The sequence below is a fragment of the Oryzias latipes genome, chromosome 6 (assembly GCF_002234675.1).
Source record: "Oryzias latipes chromosome 6, ASM223467v1".
Taxonomy (NCBI): Eukaryota; Metazoa; Chordata; class Actinopteri; order Beloniformes; family Adrianichthyidae; genus Oryzias; species Oryzias latipes.
The window spans coordinates 13,716,383-13,737,109 of NC_019864.2; the positions used below are offsets into that span (position 1 = coordinate 13,716,383).

A 20,727-nucleotide genomic window follows, 5' to 3' on the forward strand; every position below is an offset into this window, starting at 1 on the left:
CGCCGGATGCCCTTCCTGACGCAACCTTCTCAAACCGGGCTTGGGACCGGCACAGAGGTAGAGAAGGGAACAGGGAGCAGCCCGGAGTCGAACCCTGGTTTCACAGACGGAAGGCGCCGCAAACCAGCACGAGCTAAACCAGCTCCGGGTGATGATACAAATGATTAAACATTAAAATAAGGAATGTCAAAATGAATGGTACCTAAGAATCGTTGTGTATGGAATTGTATTAAATAACTAAAAAGAAAATGAGTTAATAGCCAAATGGTAGGTGTTGAGCGTTTTCTTTAAAACATCCACTCTTCCCTCAGGTCCTCTGCCAAAAGGCCCCAGATGCTTCTGAGTTTTACTCTTTACAATAGAAATGGTTAGCAAACCAGTTCTGGAGGATCTCAGTGTGCACGAGGGTTTATATTTTACTAACAGATCAGAAAGTTAAGGAGTGAGATTTTCATAAACTTCTCAAAAAATGGATGCACAAAAATGATGATATTAAGGGAACACAAAAAAACAATATTTTTTGTAGGATAATATCAATGGTAAATGGCGTGTAGAGCTAACTTGAAAGTACTTCACAGTCATAATCACAATCACCCACGCTCACAGACATTCACACACTGATGACAATTCCACTGCCAAACACTGGCGCCAACCTATAACCCCCCCTGGAGCAATGTGGGGTTCAGTGTCTTGCCCAAGGACACTTTGACACATGGGCAAGCAGGGCAGGAACCGAACCTGCAATTTTCAGATGAGAGGTCGACCACTGCACCACGGCCAGAGACTGAGCCTTAACCTTTACCACCATGTTGAAACACATGAGCTATGAGGACCAAATCTGCAAGAGCTTGAAGATTGTCCAATAGAACTGATGGAAGAGACTAAATACAAAGTTCTTTAACCACTGGAAATAGCTAAATTTATATAAAAATAACAAATGCAAAATTTTCTAAACAGCCAAGTGAGATATAGTGTGGCAGGTTCATTAGCTGTGTTTGATGTGTGGTATTACCAGATGTGCTCACAACTGTCACGTCTCTTTTTGCAAGTCGAGTCCAAAGTCTACAGTAATAAGTAAAGTCTTAAAACCAGTTAAACTGATTTTTTTTTCTTTTAAAAATTGCAAGTAAACTTTTAAACAATTGGACATACAAAAGCAGGCAGTTGGTGCTTCTTCTCAATACAAAAACTTCATAAAGAGTGGGTCTCAAGTTCGAGTCTCCTAGTCCCCCTCATCCCTATGCTACAGATCAGAGGTCATATGTGGCCATTTAACCTTTCTTTATTTCATGTCATGCAAGTTGATTTAGATGGAAAATTTCTTTAGATGTGATGATAACTGGACAGGACCCTTCAGGTTCTCTAATTTTCTTTTTTTTTTTTTTAAATAATTGAGCTCCAGTTGATGTATTTATGATCTCACCTTTTTTATTTGTCATCATCAAATAAAACCCCCTGCAAGAAGCCCCTGGGTTTTTGTGACTGCATCACGTGAACGCAGGGGATCAATGTGCAAAACACCTTTGTTTGAATGACCCGGTCAAAGGTCCAGAGTAGTCCGGTTCCGGCGGGACTTGCCCCCCGCCGCCCGGCTCTGATTGGTGGCGCAGGGGCGCGCGCCTGAGGAGGTCCTGCAGCGCAGCGCTCACAGCCGCACTGACGCGCGATGCCTCGCTTCACTGTCCACATCCGTGACGAGTGGCTGGCGGTGCCGTGCCGGGAAACCTCCAGAACCGTCGGGTGGCTCGGCCAGGAGGCCCTGAAACGCTACATTAAGAACAAACCCGACAACGGCGGGATCACGTCCGTGAAGGAGACGCGCTTCATCGTGCGCAGGTGCCAGGGTCTGGGCTTGTTGGACGTGGATGACGCCATCGAAGACGTGCTGGAGGATAATGATTTTGTTGAGCTTGGTAAAGACTTCTTTTTGACAAGTTTGATCCCAAACTGAAATTGTGTTTGAATCTCAAAAGATGAATCTAAAAAAATTTTTCAACTTTTTTCCCAGCTATTGACGGAGATACCATGTCTCCCGACTTCATCCCATGCGCTCCTGGAGTTTCCAATCTGTATCCTGGAATTTGAGGATTTATCCCATTTTCAAAAACAAATTTCAAACGTTTGTTATGTTACCCATTAAAACACTTGTCTACTTCCCCTTAACTGTGCCGTTTATTAACAGAACAGCGGCATATAAAGAACCTGGAGATGTAAGTTGACCCTCTGTTATACTTTAAAACCAACGAACGTGAGCTTCGGTTTGACGCGTTGCTCCATCTGCAGTTCATTTCTTTGGATGGCAACAGCCTGACTTCCACAGATCTGGTCAACTTGGGCCGTGGACTCTATAAGATAAAGGTAATGATCATCAAATTGCTCTTGTTTTTTTGTACTTCTTCTGTGATTATCTGACCTCTGATTCAAACTCCAGCTGACTCCAGAGGCAGAGAGAAAAGTGGTGCAGTCACGGGAACTTTTGGACACTATTGTTAAAGAAAACAAAGGTAATAAAATTACTTTTTAAAAAATCAATTTGATACTGTAAAATGAAATGATAATGGTCACCCGTCCTGTCTTTTGTTGTTGCAGTTGTCTATGGAATCACAACAGGGTTTGGTAAATTTGCCCGGACTGTCATTCCTGTCAGCAAGCTCAAGTAAAGGAAGCCTCTCCTGCTTTTGTTCCCTGCTTTCTGAGCCCTTTCTGATCTCCACACATATATTTTTCCACAGGGAGCTTCAGGAAAACTTGGTGCGCTCACACTCAGCAGGTGAGAAGGCATCTTGTAGATCAATCTCCTGGACGTTCAGGCTTTTGGGTCTTGTTCCACCGTTCTGTTGCAACACGTAGGTCTGGGAAACCCGCTCAGCCCGGAGAGGACCCGCATGCTGCTCGCTCTGAGGATCAATGTTCTCGCCAAAGGATACAGTGGAGTTTCTTTGGAAACCCTTCATGCTATGATCCAAGCATTTAACGGTATGCAGCCAAACCCACAAACCTTCAGTTTCCTGACCTTTGGGCGGACCAAAGCTTGAATCTGCTTTGCCCCCTGCAGCATCTTGCCTCTCTTTTGTTCCTGAGAAGGGAACGGTGGGCGCTAGCGGAGACCTGGCACCTCTCTCACACCTGGCCCTGGGGCTGATGGGAGAGGGCAAAATGTGGTCACCAAAGAGCGGATGGGCAGATGCCAAATATGTAAGATCAGCGCAATGGATAATTAATCACATCAAAAGTTTTCAAATCTGATAAGAAAATGTGCTTTTGTTTAACTTTTGACTCTCGCCTCTGACCAGGTCCTGGAAGCCCATGGACTAAAGCCAATAACACTAAAACCAAAAGAGGTAATCCTTAAAAGCAGGCTTGTTTAGTCTCATTTTATGGATCTGGATCAGACAAACTGTCTTACAAATAAACATTCAAACATTTCATTCAGATGTTCACTTTACTGAATTTCTCATTTGTAACAAAGTGTCCTGATGGGAAATGTTACTGTATGCTTTCTTCAAGCTACAATCATAAAATATTCCTTTTAGATAAAGTTTGAAATTAATATTTTTTTTATTTTCTCCAAACCTACATAAAAATATGATTTTTTTAAAACTAAAATTCAGCACATTTAGGCTGATTTTAACTGCATTTTTGCCCTTGGGATACTGTAATATGTGTTTGTGAAGCAGAAATCTTAAATCAATCTAGAACAGGAGACATTTGTCAGTGCAATGGGTAAACTTAATTAGAATAATGCTCCAGTCCAGGTGCTAGTCTCTGTAAAACTAAACCGGATCTCCCGGATTCCCTCCCAGGGTCTGGCTCTGATCAACGGGACTCAGATGATCACATCCTTGGGGGCAGAAGCGGTGGAGCGAGCCGAGGCGATCGCCCAGCAGGCAGATATTGTGGCTGCTCTCACGCTGGAGGTGCTCAAGGGGACGACCAAGGCCTTCGACAGCGGTGAGGAGCAGCAAACGGGAGCGCAACGGCACACAAGAGGGAGTAAATATTGACCTCCTATTTCTTCACATCTCTTGCCCCCAATGTCCCCCACAGACATCCACTTGCTGCGGCCCCATCCAGGACAGGTGGAGGTGGCCCAGCGGTTCCGCTCGCTACTGGACTCTGATCACCACCCGTCCCAGCTTGCAGGTCCGAGCACCGACCCAAACTCTGAAACAGACAAAGTTTCTGCCAGTTAAAATATAGATTTAGCAGTTTTCTATCACTAATATACGAACTGCCTGAGAACGTTGACTCCATACTTTTTAAAATTGGCCTCTGATAACAAATATTTTTGTGATTCGATTTAAGCAATTTAAATTATGGCAATAATTGATCAACATGGTGGTACTCTAAAATTCTTTTGTGTTGGTCTTTTAGATTAAATTTGAAAATAGTAGCTCAATTTTTTTTAAGTCTTGTTTAGAGACTCCCAATGGATAAGCCTGGATTACCATTGAACACCAAAAAATCTTCAGTTTATCTCTTGATATGAGTCAAGAGTGCTAACCGCTACACCCCTGTGCAGCCCATCAGGACAGATAATAATAATACTAAAATTTTTAAATAAAAGTACCAACTCTTAAATAAACTGGAAGCAATTGACACTAAAACTTGAGTGCAGGTGCCAGTTAAAAGTTGCAGTCTTTTGCGTCAGCTGCAGCCGTCAGCCAGACGCGTGGTTGACTCCACACAACGCATCACAATAATCAAGGCCATCTGTAATTAATGCATGAATTAAAAATGTACCATTTTCCAGAGAGTCACAGGTTCTGTGACAGAGTCCAGGATGCCTACACCATGCGGTGCTGTCCTCAGGTAACCCCCAAGTCTACATTATTCAGATTGCTACAGGGAAATCCCACCATTGTGCACCCAGCAGACAGACATATATACATTGGATTTGAGTTGGAGTTTGTGAGCTCTCTGTTGTGTTTCTGCACACAGGTACATGGAATTGCAAACGACACCATCAACTTTGTCAAGAACATCATCAACACAGAGATCAACAGCGCTACTGACAACCCTGTATCTTTGCTTCTTGTGCAGTCTAGATTGTCACTCTTGCAAAAAACTTTGTGGACTTCATGTTTGCTTTAACCAACATACAAGATGGTGTTTGCAGAAAGAGGGGAGACTATTTCAGGGGGAAACTTTCATGGAGAATATCCGGCAAAGGTTAGACAAAAACATTTTGGTCCTTTTTAACATTTTTTTTTTAAATTTATTGTCCCTTTCGTTGCCATCTCTCATTAGGCTCTGGACTTTTTGGCCATCGCTGTACACGAGCTGGCCTCCATCAGCGAAAGGAGGATAGAAAGGTTGTGTAACCCCTCTCTGAGTGAACTACCTGCTTTCCTGGTCAACGAAGGGGGGCTGAACTCCGGCTTCATGATCGCCCACTGCACTGCTGCCTCTTTAGGTCGGTGTGGAAGGACAGATGTTTGTCTCAAACTCACCCAGGATTTTAGCGCTCATTCTGTTCCCTCTCAGTTTCAGAAAACAAAGTTTTATGTCACCCGTCTTCTGTGGACTCTCTGTCCACAAGCGCGGCCACGGAGGACCACGTGTCTATGGGGGGGTGGGCTGCTAGGAAAGCTTTGAGAGTTGTGGAGCACGTGGAGCAAGGTTTGATTTAGTTTTTTGTTTTGATCAAATCATTTAAGAAAAACAGCCAATGGTGAACATGGAGATTGGATTCACCCAATGAAACGGGAAAGTTCTGAATCGATTTGAATTCACGCATTTTACATTTCTATTTCTACAGGATTGGATCTTTTGATTCTGAAAGCCAGTTTAGTTTAGATTCATTAGAAAACGTATACATAGAACTCATAATTTGAAATGAACAATTAAGGATTTTCATAAGGAAAATGGTTAATCCTTACATCAAATCACATCAAACTTTATGTATAAAGCACTTATGGATGCTTTAAAGATAAAAACAGCGTCAAACTTACAAAACTAAAAGCCTTTTCCCCCCAAACAGAATTTATCTTTCTTTTATTTCATGTCTTCAAATATGAAATATACAGTTATTTTGGTAAATTTGTATTTAAATCTATTTCCATTAAGTGAAGACATGAAAAGTATTCAATTGCAATAAAATCTTCGTTAAATAGTTCATGTGCATTTAACATTATTAAAAGGGTTCAAAGAATGACACTCCTGATTCAGCAGAAATTTGAGACACCTTTAGAAGAGCAGATCTGACTTTCATCCCTCTGTAAGCCCCCAGAAAGCTCCTGATGCTTTAGCTACAAGAAGTCTGAATGAAACTCCATCCTTGTTATCTGCCAACTGCAGATAGAGCAGAAGCAGCAGCAAATATTGGCATGTTTGTAAATCTAAGGTCACTGATAAAGAGTTTTGGGTTGTAAAACTACTTTTTGAATGAACCTGAGCTCTGCTGAGGATTTGACAAACAATGCTGACCCTTCATGAGAAGCTCATTCAGATGTCAAGAGACTAAAGAAGCCACTGTGAGGCTCTTTTTACACAGATGATTTCTTTGATCAGTTCTTGCTATAGAGCTGCTGGCAGCCTGTCAGGGTATTGAGTTCCTCCGCCCCCTCTGCACCACCACCCCCCTGGAGAAGGTCTACGAACTCGTGCGCACTGTTGCAAAGTAAGTCAAACACATGTGGCCAAGGTGCAGTTTTGAGTCCGTCCAAATGTTAATGTTTATCCATGCTTGTGTTGCAGGCCGTGGATCAAAGACAGATTCATGTCTGCAGATATCGAGGCCGTTCAGCGTCTCCTGCTCGACCAAAAGGCAAGTTGTTGAACAAACGATAGTGGAAAGTATGGGGATGTCATTGACGAGCAACTCTGATTGACATGTTTCCCACTTCAACGCAGGTATGGGGTGTGGCCAAACCGTACATTGACAAGTACAAGTCAGAGTACATCCCAGAGTCCCGCCCCAGTTCTCCCACCGCTTTCTCCCTGGACCCTCCAAGCTCGCCAAGAAAGCGCTTCCGACTTGAGTGACATCCAATTTAGTTGTTCCTAAAAAGTGTAACAATGTTCACTAAATGTCAAAGATTGTTGATTTTCATGAATTGCTCTTTGAACGTTATAGATTTTGCATAAATGAGTAATGGTTACCTCTTGACTTTGAGGACATTTGGACCTACAGTAGACGGTTTTTACCTGCCCAGTTCCCTTTTTAGTTTAGTTTTTACACCCACGTCTCTACCTCAGCCTTTCAGTTATTGACACTTTACTGCTCTAAATGTTTTCTAATAAAAAGTTTTTTTCTTTACCCACATCCATAATCTTGAATTTTTGTGCGATTTGTTCCCACTTGTGAAACTTCGTTGTAATTGAGAAATGTTTTAAAAATGATAAGTACAGAGCTGAGAAAAGCTCGTTTTTATTTTTATTATGTTGTCTCGCTTTGTGCCAAGTAAACCTAATAAACATCTTTTAATGCATTTACCATTTCCATGGATTCTGTTTGGTTTAAATCAACACAATTGTATTTAAAAATGAAAAATTAGCCAAAACATCCACGAATTAGATTAAAAGTATTTAATCATATTTATAAAAACTTAACAGGTTTACTTAATTGCAACTCATTACAGAGCTAGTTCCAAGATTTAACATGTAATGACTTTCAATAGATTATGTATATCTCTTACATACAATTAATTTGATTAAAACCTTTTATCAAATCTTCAAATGGTAAAACTTTGGTAACCCTTGTGCTATCCTGGGCACTTTAACGTTGGGAATTGGGTCATCTAGACCCACTAGACAGTGCGCTAAACCTTTTTTCTTCAATGATTGTGATCTTCACTGGTGTCCATGGATGACATGAAATCTTTCCACCTTTATCCACCTTTGTCATGGTAGGGAGAACACATCAATGTAAGGGTGGGGTCATCGAAGATAGCACAAGGGATAAAAGTACTTGCCTTCCTTTTTTTCAATGAACTAGTGAAACAATTACACCTGTTCAGTCAAATCCTTTTTGAGCCTTCAGCTGTTTAATAAACAAAAATAAAGAAATTTATTCAAAACCATGCATTACAGCATTCAACCAACCACGGACATTGTTGGAATGGTTCATTTACAAAGAAAAACGTTATTAATATTCAATGACACTAAACAAAAACAGCACTTTGGTCCTACCAGAGACTGGTTCACATTATAGAACGTATTATAAATCTTTTACATTTTACACTATTAAATTCATGAAGGTTATTGTTGTCGGTATTATTGTGCGATAGAAACAACTTCAAAAAAAAATCCAAAAGCAGAAAAAATTTACCTCCTTCGAGCCGGATTCGAACCAGCGACCTAAGGATTTCAGCTTCAGCCTCTACAGTCCTCCGCTCTACCAACTGAGCTATCGAAGGGGCGCTGGTAACTTGTTCGACGCTCGGTGGAATTATACCTACATGTCACACCTACACCCATACCCCCACATATTCAGGCTTGTAATGCAATGTGCAAAGTCCCTCACCCACAGCTGCTAACTCAGACTCGACGAACTTTTACTATAACCAGTTGCATGTAATTAAACTCCGTAAAACTACTATGACTATGACAACTATGACTATGACTACTATGACTTTGACTTTAAAAAAATAACATATTAAATAACCCTCACATAATTTCTAAACATAAAACCCTTTTTTTGTCTGCTTTTGAATTGGGTTCCAGACGTCCTTGTTTGAGGTTTCATGGAGGTTCTACTTTCCCCACTAGGTGGCAGTATACCCTCACAATAAGGTCACAATGCTATCAGAGAGCACTCTTTCTTTTTCTTTTCTTCAGAATGACAACAAAACAATCTTTTTCAGGACAGAAAAACAATAAATAGGGCAACAGAGTCTCCCCTGTTGTTTTGACGTGTTAAAGACATTTAAAGGTATTGAAACGTTTTTTTAATTTTTTTTGTCTGATCAGGCTTTATATTGCCAACAATCCAGTTTTTTCTTCTTCGTTTAAATTCTGATGCTTTTTTCTCCTCACAAGTTGAAAGTAACACTACTCGCAATACAATACATAGCAATTATACCAACGCTTTGCATTTTGTTTCTAATTTTATGTTCTTTAAGTGCACAATTTTACCATCAGTCTGGGGACAGGAGATGAATAATAGCTTTGTGTCTAACTCTTCTAGTGCATTGGCAGCAATGATTTTAATGTGCAATGTCAAATAAATTAACAAATAAAAAATTAAACACAACACTGAATTTTAACTCAAATAACAGTTTTGACAAGATCTGCCAAACAAAATCTATTTTCTATTTGCTGAGCCCCTGAGGCCACTAGTTGTGCTTTGATCTGTCTTTCTCAACAAAGTATCACCTCATTTCTGGACTATGTGCCAAGGCCTGGCCCTCTAAGTGTTAAGAAAACGGGTCAGACTGCCAGAGCATAATATATAAAAACTATAGGATTTATATATTCTGAAATGATCTAATATAACGGTATCTAGGGATATGTGTGAGGATGTTTTATCTGTTATAAATGATCATTTTCACACATTCTCAGTTTATGAGCAAATTGTGGGGTTGGAATTTCAGCTGTTTTCCTGTTCTTGGCTTAACAGGCAAAAAACCCCACAGTTTAATTTTTATATTGGTTTTTGTCATGGTGTGGTTCTTTGTTTTCTTTTTAGGCCATATAATAATATATTTTTTATGGCAACAGATGATTTCAATTAAGAGCAAATTAGCAAAAACAACAGAAAAAGCAGATGCAACACGACTATTGGAAACACAAACACTTCTCCTTATATTTGTCCTCTGCTGCTGTTAAAGCCAAGATGTGCTGTTACTTTTTTTTATCTTGTTAAAAAGTACTCTATAACCGCTTCAAGAAGGCCTGAATCGTTGACTTAGCACATTTGATTTTTTTTCTCCACAAATCAATTTACTATAAACCATTGGAAATATCAGGGCTGCATCTGGCCTTTTTACAATCACATGGATCTGGCTTTAGCGTTGTTGTGCAGAAGAGCAGAGGGATTACTAGCAAAGGTTCAGTGATCTTAAGGTGCAAGGTGACAGAGAGGGGAGGAAGGACCCATTTCCATTTAGAGTCTGGAAATAAAGCTGGCCTGCAGCCCTGCATCTGTCATCTTAACCAGTCTTAGGATGAGGAGACCGAGGAGGCAGAGCAGGCTGAGGAGATTCATGCACTTTTTTGCCAGTCTGCATCAAACGGGATGGGAAAGGGTAAAGATAAAGAGGTGAGAGGACTTTTAATCCTTTCTCATTAGTATGCTTATTGAGCCTCTGTATTTATATACCGTAGTTACTATTTGTAATAAACATAAAAAAGCTCCCCTCTTCCGATAAAGTACTATAGAACATAAAAAAGTTGAGTAAAGATGCAAACAACAAAAATAATCTTGCACAACCAGAACCTTCTTCTCCAACTTTTAAACAACAACAGACTTTATTTTGAAAGAAAAAAATAAAAATTTGGATCCTGGTGGACCTAAAATGTATTTAAAAAAAGCTGTTATTTAGAATATGGTTTATGGGCTTTTTTTTTTTTTTTTTTTTAGAAAAGTCTGCATCTTTGCTTCATAACAAAGTTCGAACCTTTTTCAATCAGTTTAGTTTTTACCTGATCATCCCAGCATTTGAGCCTTTTGACTACATCATGTTAACAACATTTTTTTTAAATGTGATGTTTTTGCTCTATATTTTAATGGTTTTCCTCAATAGTTTTTCTATGATCCAAATCCGGTCATCTTTGACCTTTTTGTTCTGTTCCATTAATATGTTATTATACATTACTTTTGGAATGTGTTTTACCCAATACTTTACCAAACGAGCTTTTAGCTGACTGAACTTATATGGTTACAGGTTTTTTGTATTTTTCCTTTTTTGGTTTTTACATTTGTGATTTTGAACTTGTTTGTTTCATTGCTGAATGATGCTTATAATATATTATATGCCTATGATTCACATCAGTTTTGTGTTTTTGTGTGTTTTCAAGCAGTCAGTGTTGATTTCTTATTTTCTGATGACTTGCTAATAAGGATGTAAGATGTTGTTTTTCCCCTCTTTTCTTTCTGCTTTCGTCCACTCATCCTATACTGTTTGGATAGTGAAATCGTGATTTGGCCTCCTAATTTAAAGAAAAAACAAAACAAAACAGAACAAAAAAACCCGAACGATTATTTTGTTAGTCTGGCTCAATCAAAATCATGTAAAATTTAAAGATCAGGGCTCTGAAGTTTGAGTGTAAAGGAATTTGCCTTTTATGTGCATGGCTTTCATCCTGTCAGGGGAATACAGCCCAGTCTGGCCAAGATTAGACATCCTTCCTGCAACATTTTTCATGGTGACTCCAGGGATTTGAAGGTCAAAAACCATAAAAGATGTATTCAGCGTGAACACCTCAAGATGAAGTTTGATTGATAATCTGGAAAGGACTCAAACAAAGCATGCAAGTTCAAAAGCATGCAAATCATGAGAGTTGCAATAATCCAGGATTACAAGGACATTTATGAAAGAGGGCAAAATAATGCGCCTGCCTTACTACGCGTCTGATTTCCACATGTATCCATCTGATTACGTCTGAGGTTGTGTATCCAGTCTCAGGAAGGTGGGAATGAGCAAAGAACCTGTCATTTTGAAAAATCTGACTCCTGGACGGGGGGAGTGGTCTGGAGGACAAAACCGGAAGAGGGCGGTGCAAATTTCCTTAAAATGCCCAACATGTCAAAGAGAGGCTGTCCTGAAGTGCAAATGTGGGGCTCACACATGACTCAAACCATTTCTTAAGAGACATTTCCACATCCCCAGCAGACAGACATAAGCTGTAGGTGTTGATATGTCTTCAGCACAGCCTTTTGGAAATGATTCTTCAAGGATGGAAAGGAGCTTGTTCTTAATAATGCAGAGTCCTGCCTCATGAAGCCTCTGCAGGGAGTTTCTGTGGACTTGAGCAGCATGACCCTGTGGGCCCTGCTGGTCATTTTCCCTGTGTGTGCATCGTCCTCTCTGTCTTTAGGTGAGTCTCAAAGTCCTCGTTTTTTACGCACAGAAGAAAGAATAAATGGGAGTCATGATTTGACATGACCATTTTTGAAATTGGTTGTCAGAGTCTTTAACCAACTATTTTTAACTGATAATTAGGGATACAACCTGAATCTTTGGGTTGTTCCTGTATAAATCCAATGTGTTATTAATTTATTCATTTTATTTTACCAGGGATATCTGAGGAGAAGGACCCGATCACCAAGCGCGCCTGCTTTGATCGAGCCTGCAACCCCCGCATGGGTAACCTGGCTCACGGCCGACTTTTACGCACGCGGTCAGAGTGCGGCTCCAACACTTCCGAGCCCTTCTGCTTCTTCACGCAGACCTCTGCGCCCCGCCACGGCGAATCCTGCTCCCCCGCAAAGTGCAGCCTGTGCGGCTCCTCCATACCCGGACACGCGCACCCTCCTTCCGCCATGAGCGACTCCTCTTTTCTCTTCCCCGACACCTGGTGGCAGTCAGACGGGGAGATTGAGGAGGAGACGCTCCAGCTGGACCTGGAGACGAAGTTTCTCTTCACTCATTTGATCCTAGTATTTCGCTCCCCGCGTCCCGCTGCCATGGTGCTGGAACGCTCCCAGGACCACGGACGCACGTGGAAGGCGCTCAGATATTACGCCTGGAGCTGTGAGGAGGTTTTTGGAGTGGCTGAGGGTGCATCTGTCACAGAAAGTGGCGCAACTTGTACTTCTAAGTATTCTGGAGCTTTTCCGTGCACCAGAGGAGAGGTAAGATGTTTTATGTCAATATGAGAAATATGATTGACACATATGTGAAATGCAAAATAAGTCACAAAGAAACACATGCAACATTGAACAAAGATTTAATTTTACCACAACAAAAAACAGACAACAACAACCATAAAAAACAGCTGATTAATTTGGGAGGAGTATATCCAACCATCCATGTATTTTCAGAGCCCAATGTTTCCTTTGGGTAACGGGGTTGCTGGAGCCTATAGCTACTGTTAGGCCACCAGTCTGTTGCAGGGTCGGGGAAGAGTGTGAATACACCTGAACAAGTTGCCAGGCTTTTGCAACTCATGTCAAAAGTTAATTCACTTTAAATTTGGGCATTAGATTGGTTGGAAAAGTGCAGAGATAAAACAAGCAAAAACCAAAGTCTGATGAAGAGGTGTGGTTGATCTTCACTGGGGCGAACCTTCCAAAGACTCACTCAGTTTGGTTTCAGACGTACATTCTGCATCATCATCATCGTCATCTTTCTCCCAGCTCAGGTTGATTAATGAGCTGCACTCAGACAGACTTTTGGGAAACATTTGTTTCACCCAGGCTCTGAGCTCCTCTCTTTGCTGACTGAATACATGTCTGGTCTCATAATTACTGTGTTGCTTGTGTGGTCCAGCTCTCTGGCGTAAGCCCCTCACCTTCTGTATTTGTCCTCTGTCTTACTAAACAGCTTACGAGTCTAAAAGTGTTTTAATGTGAAGATAAAGAAATGTGCTCTTAAGTTTGAAACATTTAATGGCCCTGTGTCTACACGTGATTTAGGACTTATTCTTCTCGTAATTGTGTTCACACAGGCAAGACAATCATTGGATTTTGCTGTCCAATTCGCCTGTTGAGTCGGGGATTTAGTAGCTTATAAAATCTGTACACAGTCTGTCTGTGTGTTGCTTTCATTTCTAAACTTTCTGCATGGTAAGCATTTAACAAGGCAGAGTGGGAGGGAGCTAGGCGTTAATATTTACTCAGGAGATGCCTACCTTTTCTAAGTTTAGCAGCTGGAGCAACATGAAGGGAAAATCAGACAAACGTTTTTACTACTTTTGCTTCTTGGAACAGTTTCTTGTACACATCCTTCAAAAAAACAATACAAACATTTACCTTAGGCACTTTGGATGTCCTGTCTGTTAATTCTCAGGTGATTTATCGAGGCTTGTCACCTTGGAGCTCAGTAGATCCCTATGGGCCGGTTGCTCAGGACCAGCTAATGATCACCAACCTCCGAGTAAAACTTTTGCAAAGGCAGCAGTGTCCTTGTTTGACTAAATCTTCAGAGGTACCTGTCCACCCTCCGGACCACTACGCCATCTACGATTTCATCGTCAAAGGTAGCTGCCTGTGCAATGGACATGCTGATCAGTGCATACCAGCCAGAAGCTATCAACCCAACCAACAGGGGGTTGCTAACATGGTGAGTCCAACATTTTCTCCAAATGAAACCAGTGAACAGCGTGTTGGCATAGATGCTCTGTTGTGAGAACCTGCTTGTATCTTCTGTCGTGTCCACCCAAGGTTCACGGGAAGTGCGTCTGCAGACACAACACAGCCGGCGATCACTGTGAGCGCTGTGCACCTCTGTTCAATGACCGGCCGTGGCAGGCGGCCAACGGCATCATGGGTGCACCGCACGGATGCCAGAGTGAGTGATGGGGCAGGGAAGTCAGATGCAGATGGAGTGCATGGCGCTTGTCTTGAAAATGGATGCAGAAGTCATAAATCACATTCAACCTTTGTGACGCCGCTGCACGATAGAAAACAGAGCAGCTCCATCTTTCTGCCTCAGCTGTTGTAAATGTTTTGAGTTCTGTTACCAGGTTTTTTTTTTTAATCTATATTTTTTGTTCATTTTCTTTATGTGTCTGACCCAAGAGTGCAAGTGCAACGGCCATGCCAGCAACTGTCACTTCAGTCGGGGGCTGTGGATGGCAACCGGTCGGCGGAGCGGAGGCGTTTGTGACCAGTGTCGCCACAACACAGAGGGCCGCCGCTGCCAAACCTGTAAGAGGGGCTACTACAGAGATGCAAGCCGTCCGAAGAATGCAGCAGATTCCTGCAAACGTAAGAGCAGATAATGCCGACCTCCAGTAGGGCGGGGCAGCTGTGGGAACAATTGTTGCTCTCCCTGCTGCTCATTAATTGGATTGCATGCATCCAGCCAATCAGAATCTAGAAAATGTGGTTAGAAAAACAGCAATTGTTCTCACACATAGAGTTGTAAGACCAAAAAACATAATTTTTTTCCTATAGCCCCAAATTTAATGTTCTCACAGTTGTTTTTTCCACATAGAGCTAAAACTTTAGTTAAAAATCAAGCATCTACACTGACTTTAATCTCAGTGAGTGCTTCTAATCATAAATTATATTCGTCTGCCTAATATTTGAGACTTTATTTCTGCAGACAACTCAGAAAAAGACACATTTGGGGTTACAGAATTGCAATGTCCTAAGAAAAAAAGACACTTTTTCTCTTCCTCTCTGCTTTGAGTGGTAGACAAATGTCTTGCTTCTGGCAGGACCTGAGCAGACTCTGATCTGTGCAGATGCGTGCCAGATGAATATTCCAATCTAGAGGTGTGGCAGATGATCTGAGCACGGCCTTTCCTTCCAGACCGCCAGATAAAAACACATAAGCTGATACGAGTTTCCTTCTTCAGACAGTGATAAGACAAGATCTCTTCATCCTGCTCTCCAGCAGGAACACCCGTCACTCCAACAGCGTGACTGGTCTTGAATGTGACTGTTAGTTACATCAAGCAGTGAAGGAATTTCTCAGGCCCCACTCGAGCAGGACTCTTCTTTTTTTGCCCCCCCCCCCCCCCCCCCCCCCCTCCCAAGACAAGCAACAGGATTTTTGAATGCAAACATTCCATTTTTGGAAATAGAGATGGGGGGGGGGATAAAGGAAGCATGAATTGAAGTATTTTTGAAGCAGAATCAGAATGTGCTTTGATTATTAGTTAATTTTAAAAAATGCGTCTACATTTTTTACTTTTTAATTTAAAGTCCCGCTAAAATCATTTTTATAGTAAAAATGTTCCCAGTGGTATTTTATGCCGTTTTAAACCATAATATAATATAACTGTTTCGTTTTCTAGGACCTAGTTCTTGCAGAGTGGCAGTAATTTGCCTCTGAGTTGTGGGCAGGACTTCCAACACTTCCAATCATCCCTGTCTCTACATGATCTCCAGCCAGCTCATAGCTCCTCACACGCCCAACTTAACATTACTGCTGAAACAAAAGTGGCAAACAATGCTGGAGCTATCCAGCTGTACTGTTTTGAGCCAGATACCAGCTCAGACGAGGAAATCACAGACGTACATGGACATTTGTGTGCTAGTGAATGCATCAGAATGAAGCAGAGCAGGAAGCTTGTGGCCTGCCAATTTTAAATTTTACACAACTATTAACGTTTTCAAACAGGATTTTTTGTCTGCTTCTGATTCACCACGATTTGAAAAATGAAATACTCAGAAATGCAATTTTGAGCTAAATGTTCTTTATTTACGTCATCCATCATGAGAAAAATGACACAAGATTCTGTTAAAAACATTAAACACAGGTTTCCTTGGAGTAGATATTTAATTTTTTGGTCCTTTTAATCCACAGCTGGGGTTTATTTTGCAGTAATGCATAGCTCTGGGTAACATTTAGAACATATGTGAGCAAAGAAGATGATGTTTTGTGCTCTTTCACCTTTTTGCTTTGCAGCCTGCACCTGCCATCCCATCGGCTCTATCTTCCAGGCCGATGGCCATCTTTGTGACCCAAGCAATGGGAATTGTACTTGTAAGCCCGGCGTTGGGGGCCCCCAATGTGATAGATGCTTGATGGGACACTGGGGGCTGCATGAGCACGGCTGTCGTCCATGTGATTGCCTGGGGGACTGCGACCCCTACACTGGAGACTGCAGTTCTGGGTAAGAGCCAAGTCTGTGTGTGTTGACAAAAGAGAACTAGGACAATAGTGATGATGTGGAGCCTTTTCTGGAACACTGAGTGGAGCTGTTTGTACCTGTGTGGCTCAGCTCTGATGTGGAGATCCTCTATGCAGCCGCTGACCCCGAGAGACAAAGCAGCAATAAGAGTGAGACGGCACTCTATAGGGGAGAGGAGCTTTTCTCTGCACTGCACCACTCTGGTGAGGTCACAGTTAACACACTGCACACTTAAAAAAACATTTATAAAAATTGGGGCTATTCTTTGGGTGAAGTTTGTGGGAGGAAATTAAACCATTGATGGCTTTGCTTCTTGCTTTCCAGTGAAATGTGATTGTGAGGAAGTTCCTTTTGGCAGTCCTAAACACTTCTGTTCTGCAGAGTTTGACTACGGTGAGTGGACGACCTTGAAGAGACCTTTTAACCAGAACTGTGTAAGCCAATCACATCAGAGAAGCCAGTCAAGAAAACAATGGACCAGATTTGGTAATCAGAAGATATGTAAATGTTTACAAAAAACAGTTTGAACCAAATTTAGGTGAAACTTAATTGTATCTTCTAGTCTACAACAGAAACATATGTTGTGTCTTAAATGTTGTCAAAAGAATGTGATAGGGAGCTTTGTAAATAAATATTCACAGTAAAATTCATTCTTTCCTCAATTTATGTATGATATTTTATGTACGATATGTTTGATATGTTCCGTACAAACGTTTTTTAACCTTATATAACCATTCGTATCATATTTGATAAACACATTTCCGAAACCATCATCTTCTTAGCATGATCCAAAGTTTCCTTAAAAACCCATTAAATAGAACTTGGTCCATGTTTCTTTTGGCCACTTAGTTCATCATCATTCCACTAGGGGCAGTAGAAGGATTTTTCCTGCTCATTTCAAAATGGCTGCTTCCATGAGTTTTGCTCATTTTCCTCTTTGTAAAGAGAATGGCTTATCTGTTGTTTTTCATGCTTTTAAATGACAACTTGCTGAATGGAAAAAAGGCTAAATTTGTTCATATTATATATTTTTTATAATACAATTACACCACGTTAAAAATGTGTTGATCAAATTTGAGTCAGTGGGTAAATAAGATGCTTTTTCTGGACATTCATGTCAACATTTTTACATCTTAAACTATCTTTGGAAAAATCAAGGACAAGCACACCTAAATGAACTTTGATGTCATTTGTTTGATGACTTACTTGTGTTGCAGTGGTGGTGGTTAAGGTAATGTCCGCTCATGACAAAGGCTCTCACGTGGAGGTGGAGGTCAAAATAAGGAAGGTGTTGCATCAGAGACCACAGATGAAGATTCAGCGGGAAAGTGTCACCCTTTACCCCGAGTCCTGGACCATCCGTGGCTGCACCTGCCCCATTCTCAACCCAGGTCGGCAGTCATTGCCAACAGGAATATTGCTTTCTGGCTGCATAAGTTCACTGACCCTTTAAACTTTTCCCTTCCTCAGGATTTGAGTATATAGTGGCCGGTCATGAAGACTGGAACACCGGCCATCTTCTCATTAACACCAAGAGCCTCGTTAAACCATGGAAACCAACCCTCGCCCGCAAAATTCTCAACATACGCAGAAAATGTTATGGTTATACGTGAAAAAAGTTCAACAATGACAGGAGGTGCTGGGGTGCTGTTGGGGACACACAGACACATTAGGAATTACTTGGACACTAAGCCCATTGACTTGTATTTTCTATTTGTAAAGTTGTAGCAACTGCAAACCCTTTGTTTGCCTTGTTTCCATTAAAGTTGATGTTCAGTGCAGAAATATGTTTCCTGGAAAATAGCAGGAAATTGTGTAAAAGCAAAAGTTGAAATTTTGCAGGTTTTAGACATTTTGAGGTCAATGATGAAAGAAATACCAGAAAAAATATATTTCCAATTCTTGCCTAATGGAACTTAATCTTAACAGCTTCAAGTCATCCTGCCACCTCACCAAATCCCACATCAGTTTGCTTAAATAGTTTAGACTGAAATTTTTGAGACTTTTTTAGACTTTTCTTAAGAACTTCTCATTTTTTTGTGGCTAACATTTCCCAGATATTAGGATTAATTTCTTAACTGAGAGCTAATGTACAGTTTCAAATCTTGAGGGCTAATTAAAACTGAGTTTGAATTGTTGGAAAAACATTGCCAAAACTTTATTCAAATAGCAGAAATTGTTGCTTGTTTAGTGTGCACTTTTGAACAGGGAGGAAATTTAAAAAACTACTTCTTTAAATTTAGTGTTTGTTATTTTAAATGCATGGGGAGCTTGACTCTCCACCCTAAACATAAAACACATACAAAACTCCAAGCATATGAATGACTGTAAGAGTTTCAGATAAAGACGTTATTGTTCATACTTGACTTGAGTAATGCCCATCTTTGGCTAAAAGAGAAAAACTCACTAATTAAAGGTTTGTAACCTCTTAATTCTGACGCGTTAATCAAAAAATAAAAAAGTATTAAACCGCTTTGTACTGTTAATCCAACAGAGTTCAAAGTCTTCCTAAAGTCTTTACGCAGAAGCTGAATTACACTTATGTAAAAATATGGGATTTTTAAAAGTTATTTAAAATAAATAGAAAAGTCAGTGTTTAAAATAGGATGAACTTTATTAATTCCTTTGGGGGAAACCCAGGAGGTTTAAGGCTTCATCAGCACCAGCATAGCACCACACGCACGACCCCCCCCCCCCCAAAGAAATACACAACACGAGAGGTAAAATGAGACGGCGACAAAAATAACTAAAAATGCAAAGACAATATTTGCTGTCAGGATGACACAACAGTAATAAATTAGCTGCTGTGTTGCATTGTTCTTTTTCCTATGGGTTCTCCTTCGTTTCTGGAAACAGAGGAGCTTTTAGTGCTGGCTTTCCGAAACAGCAGAAAAAGCTGCTGCAAAATTGGTGGCTCCTAAGGAAACATAAAAAATGTTTATATATGTCACATTTCTTGTGCTAAATATCATCAGAGCGTTAAAATATAGAGGACTTTAGTCATGAACGCATTTCTGAGAAAATTGTTACACAAATACAATAATATTTCTTTGACTTAAACTCTGGACTTAATACAAACTCCAGCAGACTTTACTGCGAAAATCAAGGACACTTGTTGGAATTTGGTTTCTCAATGCAGTTTAAACCCTTGTGCTATCTTAGATGACCCCACCCTTACTTTGAGGTGTTATTCCTACCATGACAAAGGTGGATAAAGGTGGAAAGATTTCATGTAATCCATGGACACCAGTGAAGATCACAAAACATTGAAGAAAAAAAGGTTCAGCACACTGTCAGGTGGGTTTAGATGACCCAACTCCCAATGTTAAAGTGCCTAGGATAGCACAAGGGTTACAGGCAAATGCCATTAGGGCTGCGTATCAATGCCAAAAAGACTGAATCGAGTAGGTTTTGATGTGTGAGTTCACAATTCTATTCAATTTGATGAGACTCAAGTAAATATGCATGTTTTTCAATTTACACTTAAAACCGAGTTTTTCTGATAATTAGGAAATGCTTTTTTCATTACTATGTAAATCTGATATAAGGTGGAATTTCATTTAAAAGGTTAAGAAATTCTTTACTTAAGAAATATTTCTAGACAGTTTTAGCCTGAAAAAATAAATAAAGATAATAAAGATAACTTAAAAAATCAATTCAATGAATGGATATTGCAATTGATTTGAAATCAATTATTCCCCTTTCTGAACTTATCTTTATTTTCCTTAGTAATTTTGTGTTTTTAACAAAAAAAATGACTGGTTTATTTGGACAGAAATAAAGAAATGGATAGCTGTATAGTCTGAACTAGTGTATAGGTCATTAACAACAGTTGAGCAAACTTTACATTTATTCAGTAGATAATGAACTTTGCTAAATATGCATTCTTAAAAAAAGATCATAGTAGAAGCAAAAAATTCGTTTAAAATAACAATATAAGGGTTTATGAATAGAGTTATTATTTTGGGCATTTTTAATGTATGCTTCTAATCTTAGCCACAAACCATAATTAGGAGAAAAAAATGCAACATTCAG

At 40.4% G+C, this 20,727-nt stretch overlaps 2 protein-coding genes and 1 non-coding gene across 3 annotated transcripts; 2 read left to right on the forward strand and 1 right to left on the reverse strand.

The window, feature by feature from the left end:
- The first annotated feature begins 1,666 nt into the window (after positions 1-1,666).
- Positions 1,667-7,433, forward strand: hal (histidine ammonia-lyase). The gene is made up of 20 exons (XM_004069537.3): positions 1,667-1,913; positions 2,009-2,069; positions 2,183-2,210; positions 2,284-2,358; positions 2,432-2,504; positions 2,590-2,656; positions 2,733-2,770; positions 2,851-2,976; positions 3,056-3,195; positions 3,294-3,341; positions 3,804-3,951; positions 4,048-4,143; positions 4,754-4,812; positions 4,942-5,022; positions 5,107-5,172; positions 5,251-5,416; positions 5,488-5,622; positions 6,514-6,622; positions 6,700-6,769; positions 6,856-7,433. Exons 1-20 carry the CDS (start codon positions 1,667-1,669, stop codon positions 6,985-6,987), a joined length of 1,965 nt encoding a protein of 654 aa, XP_004069585.1. The 3' UTR covers positions 6,988-7,433.
- Positions 7,434-8,273: 840 nt separating this feature from the next.
- Positions 8,274-8,360, reverse strand: trnay-gua. The gene is given in 2 exon segments: positions 8,274-8,309; positions 8,324-8,360. It is a non-coding gene; the product is annotated as a tRNA-Tyr (tRNA).
- Positions 8,361-10,544: 2,184 nt separating this feature from the next.
- Positions 10,545-19,163, forward strand: LOC101155107 (netrin-4). The gene is made up of 10 exons (XM_004069925.4): positions 10,545-11,982; positions 12,183-12,739; positions 13,896-14,168; positions 14,270-14,396; positions 14,627-14,815; positions 16,467-16,674; positions 16,783-16,895; positions 17,017-17,085; positions 17,910-18,083; positions 18,163-19,163. The coding sequence occupies exons 1-10, from the start codon at positions 11,883-11,885 to the stop codon at positions 18,303-18,305; spliced, it is 1,953 nt and encodes a 650-aa protein (XP_004069973.1). The 5' UTR covers positions 10,545-11,882; the 3' UTR covers positions 18,306-19,163.
- Positions 19,164-20,727: the final 1,564 nt, after the last annotated feature.

Coding starts and splice junctions, on each gene's coding strand:
- hal (XM_004069537.3), top strand. CDS start 1,667: ATGCCTCGCTTCACTGTCCACATCCGTGACGAGTGGCTGGCGGTGCCG. Junction 2,657..2,732: donor ATTCCTGTCAGCAAGCTCAA/GTAAAGGAAGCC, acceptor ATTTTTCCACAG/GGAGCTTCAGGAAAACTTGG. Junction 5,173..5,250: donor ATGGAGAATATCCGGCAAAG/GTTAGACAAAAA, acceptor ATCTCTCATTAG/GCTCTGGACTTTTTGGCCAT.
- LOC101155107 (XM_004069925.4), top strand. CDS start 11,883: ATGAAGCCTCTGCAGGGAGTTTCTGTGGACTTGAGCAGCATGACCCTG. Junction 16,896..17,016: donor CTCTGCACTGCACCACTCTG/GTGAGGTCACAG, acceptor CTTGCTTTCCAG/TGAAATGTGATTGTGAGGAA. Junction 18,084..18,162: donor CTGCCCCATTCTCAACCCAG/GTCGGCAGTCAT, acceptor TCCCTTCCTCAG/GATTTGAGTATATAGTGGCC.